The 17,585-nt window shown below is 35.7% G+C and overlaps 1 protein-coding gene across 2 annotated transcripts in view; it reads right to left on the reverse strand.

The window, feature by feature from the left end:
- Positions 1–17,585, reverse strand: part of BANK1 (B cell scaffold protein with ankyrin repeats 1) — a 279,826-nt gene that overhangs the window by 157,474 nt on the left and 104,767 nt on the right. For both annotated transcript variants that reach the window (XM_058666993.1, XM_058666992.1), the window contains exons 6-7: positions 16,678–16,783; positions 2,281–2,477 (exon numbers count right to left, since the gene is read on the reverse strand). In XM_058666993.1, the coding sequence (XP_058522976.1) occupies positions 2,281–2,477; positions 16,678–16,783 (303 nt within the window). The remainder of the gene's footprint in view (positions 1–2,280; positions 2,478–16,677; positions 16,784–17,585) is intronic.

A 17,585-nucleotide genomic window follows, 5' to 3' on the forward strand; every position in this document is an offset into this window, starting at 1 on the left:
GATTTTCCCCATATTATTTTAATAGCATAGTACTTCATAAGGAGTCATGATTCCATCAGTCTGTTAAACATGTAATCTTTAACCTAATAATTACTGATATGTTTACATGTGTCTAATGTTGTCTTATCCAATCTTTAAATCAGGATTAACCTAAATAGAAGTTAGAAAGACCATATGAATGTCAAAAATGGGTGGGAGAAAATATTTGCAAATTACACAATAGACAGAAAGTTAACATGCAGAATTTACAAGGAACTCTGGAAACTCAACAATAGCAAAATAAGCAATTCAGTTAAGAAATGAGCAAAGAACAGATAGTTTTCAAGTGACAAAATTCAAAGGGCTAAGAGACATATGAAAAAATTCCCAAGTTCTTGAGCTACTGGGGAAATTCAAATATCTAATCTTATATTTATAGCAGCATAATCTACAATAGCAAACACTTGCGCACAACCTAGAGACCCACCAAAAAAGAAGTGCATAATATGTGGTGCTTCTACTCAATGGAATACTACTCAGTCATTAAAAATGATGAAATTATATCATTTGCCACCAAATGAACCCAACTAGAGACCATTATGTTCAGTGATATAAGTCAAACCCAAAAGAATATCCTAGGTTCTCTCTGATACAAGGTAACCTGCTTTAAGATACAAGATCAATAGCCTTTTTAATATCATTTTTGCCTCATCCCATGGGTTTTGATATTTTTGCTTTCATTTTTATTTCTTCAAAATACCTTTATTTCTTATTAATTTCTTTGCAGGCTCAATGGTCATACAGTAGCACTATTTTCTTCAAGAAGATTTTTATTTTCTTCATTTCTTCACCAACATACTGGTCATTCAGTAGCATATCATTTAACTTCATGTTGTTGTAAATTTTTCTATTTTTCTTCCTGTTGTTAATTTTGTTCTATGGCTTTTCATTTAAAGGTATGCACAGTAACTGTGTAATAGAAACTATCATATCAAGATGGAAAAATATAATGCACTATGCATCTCTAATTATGGACTCACAATGAAGCTGTTAAATGTATATTGGCAACAGGATGCTGGACTCTGTCATTGTCCATACCTACAATGTCATGATACACTTAAACAGCAGGATGATAGATGTATGGCTGTTTATGAAGAACTATATTAATGTAATAATATAGGAAAAATCAGTGGGGGAGGGACTTTTTGAAAAGAAGAGAAGGGAAATCCAAGACCTATGGAACTGTATTATAAAATAAATAATAAAAAATGAAACCACAATGAGGTTCCGCCCGACTATAGTGAAAATGGCCCAAATAGAGAAAAACAACAAAGAATAATTGCTGGCAAGGATGTGGTGGAAAAGATACCTTAATCCATTGCTGGTGGGAATGTCTAGTTCAAAGAGAGTATAGAGAGTCCTCATACAACTGAAGACAGATTTACCTGCCATGAAGATAGATATGACCCTGCCATCCTCCTGGGAATATATCAAAACAAAATGAACTCTGCTTACAAGGAGATGCCTGCAATCTCGTGTTTCTAATAGAACATTTCACAATAGCTAAGACATAGAAACAATCAAGATACCCATCAACAGATGAAGAATAACTTCATGGAATACTATTCAGCCATAAAAAAGAATGAAATCTTACCTTTGTAACAAAATGAATCCAGGTAGAAATCATTATGCTAACGAGTGAGCTATTCCAAAAATATAGGAATATCATACATTTTTTCTGATATGTGACAACTAATACACAGAACACACATAACCCAACCATAAACTCTATTTTCCAGTATGCTAATCTCAATACTTGTATATTGCAAGCATCTTAGTCCCAAATGATAGAATTCCAATTAATATATTTGATTCTATTTTGCTGTTATGTCACATGTTAAAATACATTTATATATCAGAAAGTTAAACTGTAACAGTGAAATTAATGATGATGCCATTGTAATAACTTAGGGACAAATAAGATGGGATGATTCTCTATGTATCAAGGCAAAAAGAACAAATAAATAAGTATATATTCAAAACCAACACAGGCAAAAAAGAAATGATAGCTGATTGATTGATAGCCATCCCCCCCAAAAAAAACCCAAATACCAAACAACAACAACAAACAGCTAATTTTGCAAAATGCCTTTGAAGACAACAGACAAATCAGGACCAAGAGATAAAATAAATCAACTGTGTACTAAGTAACATGACTTGTAAGAAAGCAAAATACATGTGCGCATATGTGCATGTTTACCTTCTAAAAAGAGTTTCAGGAACAACTTGAGAAAAACTTACTGCGAAGTCTTCAAAGATTTTCTTGAGTTCCTCATGCCCACATCTTTCAGCAATACGGGCTGGATCTGAACCCTCCTTATTCTTGATCTGAGATGCCCACGTAGCTCCTGAACACTGAAGCAAATGGATAGCCAGTCTCTTTAAACCAAATTTCGCAGCACAGTGAAGAAGAGTTGGGAGTTGTTCAAAATGAGTATCTGTAAGCACAGAAAAACAGAAATAATAGAATTTAAAGGGAATTTATTGCATCTGCAGTTTGATAAAAAAAAAAAAGTAATAAGGCTCAGAACAGTTTCCTCCTACAGGCAGTCCCACAAACTTTCGTGAAGTGTGGATGAAAGAAACCACCAGTGGTTTTAAGCACTACAGAATCGTCTTCCTTTTCTATTTCCCATCTTAAATAAAAACAAACATTTTCAGTCTTATTTGTAGGGTAAGGTTAGATAGACATATCAACTTCTTAAATGTAAAATAAAGCAAAATAAAATAAAAATATTTTGTTAGAACAATCCATTTTGAATGTACTTTGCAACAGCCAAGACCTAAAACAGTAAATACACATTTCCATCTAGAATTTCAGGCAACCAAAAATACTGCCAAAATTACTATGTTTCCAAAGTGTTGGTAATGGAGTTGGCATCATGGCATAGCATGTAAATCTGCTGTCTGTGACATCTGCATCTCATATGAGTGCCAGTTCAAGGCCTGGCTATTCCATTTCTAATCCTGCTCTCTGTTTGGGAGTAGAGGCAGCAGAATTAAGTTCTTGGAAGCCTGTTAGTCAAACGGGGGTCTCCTAAGTCCTTGCTCCTGACTTCAAACTGGCCAGCCCTGGTTGTTACAGCCACTTGGGGAGTGAACCGGCAAATTGCAGATGTCTTGCTCTCCTTTTTCTGTCCCTCCAATTGCAAATGTTTTAAAAATTAATGTAAACAAGATGCACAAAGGAAATCTCAGCCCATCAGAGCTCTCTGCTGCCAATTTTTATATCTCATTTTAAATAAAAATTAGAGTTGAAAGAATGTGGTAGATTGGCACTTTACTGTTAACCTCAGTTATACACTATCTCTTTGTTATAATTTTAATCCTTGCCACTAAAATATTCTAGCTATTTCTTATAGTTCCTCAATTGTCTTAATAAAGCTTTCACAAGATATTACTTTTGTCAAACGCTTTTGTTCAAAAGGTTCATCCCTAGTCAGCATTAATCTTTTTAAAAATTTTTATTTTTTTATGATACATTTCCATAGATTCAGGGATTTCATTTTATAATCTCCCCATTCCCTCTCGTCTCAATGCCTTCCCCTTTATTATTACAAAAGTATAATCTTTCAATAATAGTCGCAAATCCATAATTCTGCCAGTTATATAGTTATAGACAATATTACGAAGTCCAGCTCTTAAGTTCTTAAGACCAGATCTTAAGTTTTCCTTGCTAAATGAACTTAAGCAGCTTCTATTTATGCTAAAATTATGAAATTTAATATTTGTTTCTTCTGATAAGTGATATAGTACAATGCTTAAACACGTGGCCGTTGGAGGCAGATCATACACATAAAAATCTGCCTCTAACATTTTCCATGAGCAGAATTTGGAAAAGTCACTGGAACCTTGTGAGTTTTCAACATTCTCAGCCATTACTTCAAGATAATAAGATTTGAAATTAGATATTAACTAGCTATTAAATTCAGATCCAATACATTCTGGGTTACAAATAATTACTTATCATTCTTATTTGGAGCTTCTGATTTTGCAAATTTATTTTCACTAAAATTTGTTCCTAATTCAAGTATTAAAACTTAAGGTAAAATACTGGTCTTTTTCAGGCATGTGCATAGCAGCTGCCTGAGTGTACATTCCCAGTTTAGGTCAAATAGGTTACGCTTTGTATTCTTACTTCAACTCTGTAAACACTGTAAACAAGTCCCCTTGCTGCAATCCATATAGGGCTGTATTTTTTAGTTTTCTCTGGGTATTGTTACAGCTGTTTAGAATGCTTCCTTAGTATAGTGCAAACTGCTGTCTAGTACTCCCAAACATAAAGAAGCTGATCAGTCTTACAGAGAAAATAAATTTTGTTGGGTAAATCTCATTTGGCATGCACATGTGATAATGTTTTCATTGGTGGATTCACTGTGAATTAGTACATACTAAAGGAGATACTTTAAGCAGAAATGTATCTCAAAGTTGTATATTCATTGGTTGCTGAAAATACTGCAACCAGATACTTGCAATCTAACACGGCATCTCTTCGAGGAGTAATAGTTTGGTATTTGTTCATTCAATAATTTTAGAGAAAATAACTACTGTAGGGGCTCATGTGGTGGCATAGCAAGTGCAGCCAATGTCTGCAATGCAGGCTTGCCATATGGGCACAGATTCATGTCCTGGCTTATCTGCAATCCATTCAATTTCCTGCTAATGGTCTGGGAAAAGCAGTGCAAGATGATCCCTGCTACCCACCTGGGAGACCTTGACTAAGCTCCTGGCTTCAATTTGGCCCAGCACCAATCATTGTGACCATCTGGGAAGTGAGCCAGTTGATAGATGTCTCTGAATCTCTCCGACTCTTTCAAATAAATACATTTAAGGAAAGAACTACTGCAAGTAATGAGAATCAACTTCATTTTAAGCAGTCCAGATGTCTCACTTTTGTGTTTGAGGTATCCTCACTTAAAATAGAAGTTGTACATGGTTAGAAACCAATGGCATACCCATCCTGCAAGGAGAAAGCGTGGTTCTATGACCATCATTCCTTCTTGCCTATTCTACTTATCAGTTATAAGTAAATACCAGGAAATCTAGGATGAAAGTGAATCTTACTTGTTCTTGGGTAATATGAACACCTTCGAGGGCATGTATATCTTTTGAATTTTGAGATTTCTGTATTTTGTTATGGCACATTGAAGACATGGAAGTTATGTAACACTACAAAATTGAATTTTGGAAGATAAATGATTTAATATGCAAGCACCTGGGTGATGAATTAAGAAACAACATGAAAAAAATGAAGAGAGCACACAGCATCATTGTTTACTGATAGAATCCATCCTAAATTTAGTAGCAGCACTAACAGAAGAGAAAGTTTAGAGAGGAGGGTAAGAAAGAGAAAGGGAGGAAAGTGTGGTCACAGTGGGGAGAGGTAGGGATTTTAGGCACTAAATATTAGAATGGGTGAGAGCACAACATGCAAGCAGCAAGTTGGTGTGAGATGCTCTGGTTCCTGAGGAGGAGAATCTGAAGACACATTATGGAGTACCTTCTTATCTCGGAATGCAGTCCAGGAATGACATAAAAAAGTGAGTCAATCTGCAGGACAAAATTGTAGCACAGCACAAGGCCTCAATGAATAGTATGTAAACTTAGAGCCCATGATTGGAGTAGCAAAGAGGGAAGTGGAATTAAAATGAATGGTTCTTAGAATTGATATTCATTGAAGTTAGATCTCATGGCTTTAGAATATGTTTACTACGTACATTCCACTATCAAGCTCAGATAGTGACTTGGCACTTAAATAGCTGGGCAGTATCATGTTTACACAGTATATTCTGATTGCAGCTAATCTATGGTTAAAATAAGATAAACTAAATGCAGGAAATTTTATTTTTCTTCTATTTTCATGAAAAAAAAATATTCCTTTGAAAAACTGTCTCTGCTGTTGCTTGATAGCAATGAAACTAAGAACCTAGAAAGAACCAGAAAATGTGGAAAACTAAAGTAAACCAGATAGGGTAGGCTGAACCCAAAGAATGAAGCACTACCCCACGCTGGGTCATGCCTTACAGAGAGCTCATAGACCTGTATGTGTGTCTCCCACAGCTCAAAGAATGTGTGACATCAGGTAGTAAAGCAGTTGATCAGGCGAAGGTGCTTAATTTCACTATTAAGGGGTATTTATTATATTTAAAGGACTTCCTATACTCTTCAGCACCAGATTTATTCTTTCAATAATATCAACGTTGGTAAACAAAAATGAACAAAGGTGAGGAGGATAATATAGGTAATACTGTAACAATAAAGGGGTGGGTACCACTGGTGTTACTCAAGATGCCCGTCAGGAACAGTATTATAGGTAAAATAGACACAAGATGAAAGCAGAATAGGAGGATCCTTAGAGAAACACCCAATTTACATACATTCAATGCAATCCCAATCATATTACCCACAGCATTCTTCACTGAACTGGAAAAAATGATACACAGATTCATCTGGAAACACAAAAAACCACGAATAGCTAGAACCACTCTGAAAAACAGGAACTTAACAGGGGGAATCACAGTACCGGATCTATGGTCATACTATAGGGCAGTGGTCATCAAAACAGCCTGGTACTGGCACAAAGATAGAGAGGAAGATCAGTGGAACAGAATAGAAACAACAGATGGAAACCCACACAGATACAGTCAATTATTCTTTGACAAACAGACAGACAACAATCCAAGCAAATGGAAAGGTCTGTTCAATAAATGCTGTTGGGACAACTGGTTGATAGCCTGCAGAAACAAAAAGATAGACCCACATCTCTCACCATACACCAAGATCGAATCTAAATGGATAAAAGACCTAAACCTATATCCAGAAACCTTCAAACTTTTGGAAGAAAATGTTGGAAACACACTGCAACACTTAGGGGTAGGCCCTGACTTCCTAAAAAAGACTCCAAAAGCAGCAGAAATTGAGACCAAATAAACAATTGGAACCTCATCAAACCAAGAAGCTTCTGTACAGCTAGAGAAACAATCAACAAAGTAAAAAAACAACCTACAGAATGGGAGAAGATCTTTGCACACTACATAGGAGACAGAGGGCTAATCTCCAGAATATACAAAGATCTCCAGAGAAACCAAAACACCAGAACAAACTGCTCAAGAAATGGGCACGGGAAATGGGCAAACACTTCACAAAAGAACAAACCCAAATGGCAAACAAGCATATGAGAAAATGCTCAAGTTCCCTGGCAATAAGGGAAATCCAAATGAAGACAACAATGAGGTACCACCTAACTCCAGTAAAGATGGCACACATACATAATACCACCAACACTTGCTGGTGAGGATGTGGGGAAAAGGGAACCCTTCTCCACTGCTGGTGGGACTGCAGACTTGTACAGCCTCTATGGGAATCAGTTTGGCGAATACTCAAACAACTGAAAATCAACATACCATATGATCCAGCAATAGCACTCCTAGGGATATATCCAAAACATCTCCTACACAAGAAACCAACATGCATGCCTATGTTCATAGCAGCACAATCTACAATCGCAAAAACCTGGAAGCAGCCAAAATGCTCATCAGCGGAAGACTGGCTAAGAAAGCTATGGTTCATCTACTCTATGGAATACTACTCAGCTATCAAAAAAAAAAAAAAAACGAAATGCAATTCTTTGTGGTCAAATGGGCCCGACTGGAATCCATCATGCTAACAGAAATGAATCAATCCCAAAAGGTTAAATACCACATGTTTGCCTTAATCTGAGATGAAAAGATGACAACTTGGAAGATAGTACCTGTATATTGTAATATTATTGCAATCTCTAACAACCTGTATCCAATGCAATAAGATAATGCGATATAATCTATAAACCAACAATTAATGTCAGAATACTTAAGATCTACATCGAAAAACTGTAAAACCTACTATACCCTCAATACGCTATGTTAACCTGTAATGGGGAGGGAGTGCAGGGGAGTCTTTCAGGACCATAAAAAGAGTGAGAAAAAAGTACAATATAGCCTATCAAGATCAAATCTGGTAATTCATAGACAACAGACTCAAAGCGGCACTAAACAACAGTAAAACTACTATACCAATGCATGAGGGGGGAATCGGGTGCGATCCTGACAACCTCTTAACAGGAAGTCATGTGCGTGGAGCAGGGGGGCACTCCAGAGTGGAGCAGGTGGTAAGGAGGAGGCTTGGATCCCAACCATGAAGACTCCCAGACCTTCACCACAAACTATTAATACGAACAATAAGGACTATATCCCAACTGCCAAGGAGGGCACAGGGAATTGGATGTCCTCGGAGGCCGAGTACTCTGAGGTCACCCACCCCCAACCAGAGCTTCCACAGGGGATGGAAGAAGTCCAAACAGTACTGTGCGGAGGCCAACGTCATCGGAAAGACAATCAGAAGCCCTGAGCGGTCCGAAGAAACAGAAGAACAATAAATGTCCTTCAGGACCAGGGAGGAGAGCTTTCTCTGGTCCGAGCCTGGCTCCACCTCTGGACCCCCACCCTCCCTCGCAATGACCATCAGGATCGCTCCGAAAACCCCTCACAACAAACAAACAATCGTACAAACTAAAAAAAGCTAAAATAAATAGACAAACAACAGAAAGTAGAGCTTGAAATCTGACAGGAAAGAGCTGGCGTGGATTGGCTCATGCCTCGCTTGGTGGGACATAAAGATTAGTCACTCCTCACCATGGTGTTGAGGATTTTCCTGCACACCCCCCCCCTAAAAAAATGTTCTGCACCTTAAATGTCGACAAATGTCTTGTTAGAGTTACAAGCCAGTCTAGATTATCCTAAAATCTGCCAAGATCAGCAAAATTATACTAACACAACAAATGGCTAAATACTAAAATGAAATAGACACGAGACAGCTGAATGGTACCTTATAGCCATTTTAAGGTATATAGCAACCGGTCCTGTATATAAACTGAAATTGAAATGTCAATGAGCTAATCATAGGTTGTGGTTAGGACTTGCTTTTTTTTTTTTTAACATACTGGTTACTCAAAACCATGTCAATTCCATAATATTGCAAATTGCTGTTGATGTTATATTGGGACTCTTAATTGACTGGGATGATATTCTACCAGCTCTAACTTCGGACCAGAAATGGTCTCCCCAAGAAACTGTTCAACCCATCTGGACAATAAGTAGCTGGACTCTATGCTTGGTATATGTTTGCAAGGAAAGAATCTTGATTGAATTTGAACTGTAATACTGCATCAAGGTGGAGGAATCCACCAGGGGGAAGGGGAGTTGGAAGGGTGGGGAGATTCCCAGAGCCTATGAAACTGTCACATAACGCAAAATAATTAATAAAAAAAAAAAAAGAAAAAACCTAAAAAAAAAAGAAACACCCAATTACCAAGACTTAGTAATACATATGCTATTCATTTATTTTATTTTTACTAAATACAAACTCATCAAATATATTTATAGCATATATTTACCTATGCAAATATATAGATATACGTACATTCATGATCTAAATAGGTATGAACACTTGCCTTGATATATGTTTGTCTATCTGTCTAGCTTACCTTTCTGTTTCTCTATATGTACCTACAGACATGGACTTTCTATTGCACCTTCCTTTGCTTTCCTTTCTTTCTCACAATAATGCAAAGTGACACTTCAAACCTGCAGATATTTAAAAATCACAATACTTGCTGTGACAGAATTCAGAAAGCAAATAAATCCTTTCAGAATGTGAAGGGAGATGTTTAGGGGGTGGATAAGTTGCAGGGTGACAGAGAGAGATTGCTGGACCTGTCAAGACTTTTAAGAACAGAAACCCTGGATTTGGGGAATGAGATTACAAATAATGGGAAAAGTAAGAGGCTTTGCTTAGGTTGTAATTTACTCAATGTGAGCATTAATAAGCCTATTTCCAATGTGTGTGTGTGTGTGTGTGTGTGTGTGTGTGTGTGTGAGAGAGAGAGAGAGAGAGAGAGAGAGAGAGAGAGAGAGAGAGAGAGAGAAGAAAGAGAGAGAAACAGAGAGAGAGAGAGTGTGTAAACACAGCACATGTATGTGTTTTCTCTATAGAAATGAGTGGATATACGAGAGCTTGTTTTCTGCTATATGTGATAGCTGGCAAGTATTAAATTTCTCTTCTTAACCTTATGGTAAAATTACAGATGCTTTTTGCTGTTGATACTGAGAAACCTATATTTTTATGTTGGCCCAGAGAAGATGAACATATGTGCCTTGATTATTTGAGCACAGACAGTTCAGTGCAGCATATTCAGAAGTCACACATGCCAGTTTTTCATTCTGCCAATGGCAGATGCCATGAACAAGAGGAAGGAAATAAAAGAAAGACAAAATCATGACAATCCAAGAATCTGCTTATTCCGATAAAGATTTCTTTTAATTTTGGGATTTAGATAATACTAGTCTATACTAATTGGTAATTTTTCACTCTGTGGTTAACTATGTTGCCTTTAACTAATAAACTTGGAGTTATTGGTAGAAATCCTTCCAGGAAAAGAGAATAAATTTGTCAAACAAAAAGTTCTTCTTCCTAAGGGTAGCTTTTGCCCACAGATAAAAAAATAGATGAAGTAAACTGTGCATTTTTAAAAATTATGTTATGGAGATAAAGTATGCACACCAAGAAATGCACATAGTGATCAGGTGAGTTTTATGAGATATGATCACACTCATAATAACCAGCAGCTAAAGTAAGAACAAAGCACCAAATCAACTCACCAACTCTATGCCAGCATTTTCAGTTTCCATTTTTTTTATGGCTGAGTAATAATTCCATCCCCTTTTATTTGTCTATATAAAGACATACAACGATATACATTTTGCTCAACCAGTTGCCAATTTGGTGGACATCTAAGTTGATTCCATACCTTGACTGTTGTGAATTGAGCTTCTTTAAACATAGAAGTACAGGAACTTTTTCATATTCTGAGAGATCTCCACACTATTTTCAGTAGTTGTTGTACCAGCCTACATCCCCAACAACAGTGAAGAAGGATAACTTTTTCTCCACATGCTCACCAGAATTTGCCAAGTTTGATTTGTATTTACCTCATGGCTAATGATGCTAAGCATTTTTCCATGTTTCTGTTGGCCATTTGTATTATGTCCTTTGAAAAATCCCTGTTAATACCCTTTGCCTATCTCTTAACTGAATTATTTTGTCTGTGTTAGTTTCCTGAATTCCTAAAAAAATACATCTATAAAGCACATATATTTTATATAAAATATAAGACATATATTTATGTGTATATATATATACATACATATACTGAAAATAATCCTTTATCCAATGCATAATTTACAAATATTTTCTCCCATTCTGGTGATTGCCTCACCACATTGTTAATTATTTCCTTTGCTGTGCATAAGCTTCTTAGCTTGACGCAATGGCTTTTGTCTATATTTGATTTTATTGCCTGTGCTTCTACTCAAAAAGCTTAGGCCAATGTTTTGTAGTACTTTTCCTATATTTTCCCCTTGTAATCTGATGGTTTCAGATTTTAGGTTTAGAGTTCGGATCATCTATGAGCTGATTTTTATTGTGTGTGTAAATTAGAGGGTCACGATTCTATGCATGGAAATTCAGTCTTCTAGTACTATTTATTGAAGAGAATATTCTTTCTCCAAGGAATGATTTTAATGAATTTATCAGAGATTAATTGGTTGTATATATGTAAATTAGTTTTGGGCATTTCTATTCTGTTCCATGTGATTGCTGAACATGCACTGTTCAATATTATGGCAATGCAAGAATGCTTGGGTTATGACAATAGCTATACTCACATCAGACAAAATAGACTTATAGACTAAAATGGTTACAGGAAACAATGTCATTATGCTATGATTAAAGAATCAATTAAACAAGAAGATGTGACTATAGCAAATATATATACACCTAATACTAGGGCACTGAGTTTATAAGATAATGTCAATGGATCTAAAGGTAGACATAAGCTTGATTACAAAAACATCAATACCCAACTTTCAGTAAAGGACACAAAGTGAACAAAGAAACAATGACACTAATCCATACTAAATCTATACCATAGACCAAATGGTCCTAATAGATATCTACAGAAATATAATGCCATAGCTGCAGTGTGTAAATTCCTTTCATTTGTGCACAGTAGGCCAAAATACTAGGTCATGAAACAAGACTCAACAAATTCAGAAAATGGTTATGACATCATGAATGGTTTCTGAATACAATGGAGAGAAGCTAGAAACAAATATAAAAGAAAGTCTAGAACACATATAAACATATGGAGACTAAACTATGTGCTCCAGAATCAACAATGGGTCATTTGAAGAAATTAAAGTGGTAATGGAAATTTGTCATGAAGTAAATGAAAATGAAAACTCAACATATCAAAACATGGAATATGGTAAAAGTAGTATCACAGTTATCCAATAAATGATCTGATAATATAGGGTAACTGCACATTTATTTCTCTTTGTAAAATTGTGGCAGATCCTATGCACTAGCACTATTCCACAGAGAAAGAAAGAAGGCTAGCATTTTGGTGCAAGGAATTCAATAACCACTGCTTGCCATGTTTGCATCCCATATCAGCACAGATGTTTGAATCCTGGCATCTATTTCTGTTCAGTTTCTACTACTATGCTTCAGAAAGCAATACAGAATGGTCTGAGTGCTTGACCTGTGATACTCACATAGGAAACCCAGATGAAGTCCCTGGCTTTTAACTTAATCCTGGTCCAAGCCCAGTTATTGCATCCATTCTGGGAGTGAAACAAAAGGCACAAAATTTCTAACGTGTGTGTGTGTGTGTGCACCTCCTTTTCCCTTCTCTCCTCTCTCCCTATGTCTTTCCTCTATGTTACTATGGTATTCACAAAAATAAGTAAACACTTTTAAAAGGAAGCAGCTAGAAATATCTCCAAAGCATAATTTGTAAAATAGATTTCTGATGTTAACAAAATCATAGGACACATAGAAATAAGAACTAATATCATATTCACTCTAACATAAGACAGCCTCCATCAAAATACAAGACAAAAAATAAAAATGAACAAGCACACTTGTATCTTACAAATAAAGGATGTAATAATGGAGACCAGAGTACCAGGAATCAAAGAAAATCGACAGAATTCATCTTTACTACTGAATAAAAGTAGGCTCCAAGTGAAGCTTCTAAATATACCTAGACAACAAAATATTAAACTTTCTACCACTGTCTAAACCAGCTGTGTCATGACCCACTAAAAGAGCAGAAAGTTGAAGTCAAGACTATACCTGATAGAGAATTTTACTACAAAACAGGGACAGTGAGGGGGAGAGGAGGAGAGGGGAGGAAAAGAGGGAGGAAGCACTACGTCTGCAAAATTGTAAAAGGGAAAATAAGTTTTAAAAATGAATGTTTTTAATATAATTCTATCTCCTCAGAAATTTTATATAAGTATTGTTCAGTGTATAGCATTACTTGCAATGATAAGAAATTTGGAAAGATCACCACCTATTACAAAATATATACACTGTGGTGTAACCAAACCGATTCTGTAGAATATTTAGAAACAATGTCTAAAATTACAAATGTGGATAAATATAAAAATATTCAAAAAATTTGAAGAAAAAAATTCTATGTGAATTATGCAGGATTATATAAGGTTGCTCCAAAATTTCATGGAAAAAGAAATTAAAGATAGGTTTATTTTGGTTAAAAAAATGAAATTCATGAAAATTTTGGGGGGATATGCATTTTTCACAACTTTTTTGAAGGCCCCTCATATGGAATAAGAGGACAACAGTAATTTTTCTGAAGATATTTAAGTATAGGAACAGCTATTTATCAAGTATATGAAATCACATACAGAAAAAAGAAATTTACCTAGATTTTAAAAAGATTTTGGTTTTAAAAAAGATCTTAAGCAAATGTGGCAAAACGTGAATATGTAAAAAGCTAAATGGCCAGTACAAGGCTTTTTATATTACTCTTTCCGCATATGTAAATTATTTGATAGTATACAAATGACAACTCAAATTTAGTACTCAGCAAATGACTCTTTGTGTGTATGTGTGTGTGGATGCAGACATATTACATGTATAACACAATCTTAGAACCCCTGCATAGGTGTTGTATATTCTGCAACATGTTACACAATTCACATTTTTGGAGATATCTTTCTGAGTTAATACCTTCACATGTCCATGATAACCACACATTGTCCTTCTCCTGATTAAAATATTGCTAATCAGGTGTACATTTGGCATTGTGGGAGGAACACTAATTGAGATGCCCACATCCCAATTCAGAATGCCTGGGTTGAAGTTCTGTCACTGCTCCTGGTTCTAGCTCCCAGCTACTGAGCACCCTAGCAGCATATAATGGAACAAGTAGTTGGATCTCTGCCATCCTCGTGAGAAACCTGAGTTCCATCTCCCTGTTTCAGCCTGTTCAAACGAGTTGTTATTGACATTTGGGAAAGACCCAGTGTGTGGGAGATCTCTGCCTCTCTTTCAAATATATGAGTAAATTTTTAAAAATAAAATACATTGCTGTTCATTATAAACAGATAATCCTTTTTAAGAGATGTATTTTTATTTGAAAGACAGAATTACAGAGAGAAGGGGGAGGGAATGAGGAAGGAAGAAAGAGGGAGAGTGAGGTAGGAAATGTGACAGGGAGAGATTTTCCACCTGCTGGTTTACTCCCAAATGATCACAACGGCCGGACTGAGGTGATCTAATCTGAAGCCAAAGCCTGGAGCTTCTGCCAGGTCTGATGACATAGGCCTGAAGACTTGGCCCATCTTCTACTCCTTTCTCAAGTCATAAGCAGGTAGCTGTATTGGAAGTGGAACAACAGGGACACGAACCAGCACCCATATGGGATACTGGTTAAGGATTAGCAACAAGCACTTTTGAATGTGTCTGGAATTGTTCACCAATAGAAGTGAAAGACCCAAACCTTTGCATGCTCCCCCAATTCTGACTCCAGAAACCTAAACAAATAAGACGCTGAGACAAACTGCACAAATTGTGACATGCTATCTTCTGCATACCTTTGCTGGACTTTGTCTTGCCTAGAATTTCTGTATTTCTTTCTTTCCACTCATTGGGAACCTACTCATTCTTTATGAACTAGGGATGGTGTAGGAGTTTGGTCCACCATTTAAGCCTCTACCTTCATGTGCCAGCAACTCAGTCTTTAACTAATCTTTCTGTTAATTTGCCTGGGGGCTGTAGATGACAACCCAAGTATTTGTGTTCCTGTCATCCAAATAGGAGACCAAGGTGATGTTCATGGGTCCCAGCCAGTTCAGCTTGACCCCACTCTGGCTATTGTGGGCACTTGGTGAGTAAATCAGGAGATGGGAGTTCTCTTTCTCTAATCTCTCTCTCTGTCACTCTTCTTTTTAGATATGTTCATTATAGACTGCTAAACAGATGATCTTTTTAAAGGACCTTAGAAAAGTCTCATCTTTTTTAGGAAGCACATCTTGGGAAATAATGTGTTTTTCCTCTAAAATGTTGACAAGAAAAAATTGCTTCCATGAACTTTACTACATTGGTTCTATTATTATGCATCTATTTCTCGATTTTCAATTAAATTATAAATGTCTCAAGTGAGGAATCACATCACGCTACTTTTCAATTTTTAATTAAAAGCTAATTTTGTAAGTGAAATACAAATTGTATATATAAAACAAAAATGAATGTTCACGGATTTCACAAGATTACTTATTCAAAATTAGCATTATATACTATTGACTCTTACACTCAATAGAAACTCACAATACATTTTGTTGCTGGTTTAGTCACTATCGTCCATACCTAAGGCCTGCAACACTATTATTACCACTGGCATTATTCAGCCATGCTGATGATCATGCTGTTTTACATGGAACAGAAACCCTTATAAACAACAACCATGTTCATTAGCCCTTATGTGACAACACTACACTTATACTCCTTAGTACCATACCTCAAAACTATTTCCACCTAACATTTCAGAGTTCACAAGAATATGTTGAAAAGTAATTTTTCATTAATATCACCCAAGGGTACTTTCCCTGATATTTTATAATTTAATGAAGTCCTTTTAGAAAATACAAACATAGTTAACTAAATAAACCTTGATATTTCATTTTCCACAATAACTCCTAAATATTCATCGTACATACACCTAGACCATCAATCTAGATATATAAACACGTTATTTGATTTGTATCCTTTTGAAGCATAGGAACACTAACAACTGCTACATAGTCTGCTTTTATTTAATTACTTAAATATAAAACCATAACTTAGTCAAAAAGTAAATGTAAACAAAATTTTTGACATTTGCGTTAATGAATATTCTAAAATGGATGCCATCTATTACACAGCTTGGGAAGTTTAGGTTATTTCCTAATTTGTTGATAATTTTACAAAACTATTATGTTCACAAAATTGCTTATCTAGACATTTCCTTAGAATAAAAATGAGGCATTGTATTTGTTAACTTCAAATGTTATGGACATTTTTAGTGCTTGTAATAATAATAAGTAAGCAAAGGGACCTATCCAAATTTGTGTGAGTGGACCCTTTCACCAGGAATTAGGAGCTGTCAAAAACATTTACTCATCAATGAAGCTAGCTATATTTTTAGGTTGAAATTTATTGTATTGGAAATAAGTGATGCAGTCAGAAGATACTCACATTGATCTTGAGGACAGGGCTTAGTTTGAAGAGGCCAGAACTCATAATATGGCATCTCATGCTTGAATACAGATGCAAGGGCGTCGTCAAGTTCTTCAACACCATTCTGTTTCCAGATGAAAGAGAAATTTTTCATTAGTTCAATTATTTGCATATAAATTTGGGACAATAAAATGTATTAGTTTCTGCAAATAAAGAGTAATCTTTTCTGGCAAAATGTTTTTGAAAAAATAAAACTATGGAAAGCAATAGGGCTTATCTAGTTTTTGAAGATAAAAGAAAAATTGATGCAAAAAAACAAAAATTCTTGCTTTCTGATAAGTATAGCAGAGTAAATTAGAACATTATGTCAATGATAATATTACTATTTCATAAGTTAAATATAATAGGCTGTTTGACTTAAAGATATGAGATAATCTTCATAGATTAGATTATTTCTATATGTAAGTGAAGGAAAATATTGGCTTTTCCCTCCAGCAAACATTCAGTAACTACATGAATATAGCTACTTGATGTTACAAAGATCAGACTTATTTTAAAATTATTATGACAAACATTTTGTAAAAAACCTGCAAGATATTCATTAGTGAGTGGCAAGTAAGGGGAAGTAAAAGAAGGTAAGATTTTCATACTTCATTCAAATTGTTTAAATGAGGATACCAGAAAGTTGAGTGTGTACATATACACATACACACACACACAAGACCTCAAGCAACCACTAAATATGATTTGTACAGAGATACATTTAAAATACCAAGGATTAACCAAGATGTAAGTCTAATAAAAATATAAGTAACACATGGGCCCGGCGCTGTGGCCTAGCGGCTAAAGTCCTTGCCTTGAATGAGCCAGGATCCAATATGGGCGCTGGTTCTAATTCCGGCAGCTCCACTTCCCATTCAGCTCCC

Source organism: Ochotona princeps, chromosome 7 (assembly GCF_030435755.1).
Source record: "Ochotona princeps isolate mOchPri1 chromosome 7, mOchPri1.hap1, whole genome shotgun sequence".
NCBI lineage: Eukaryota > Metazoa > Chordata > Mammalia > Lagomorpha > Ochotonidae > Ochotona > Ochotona princeps.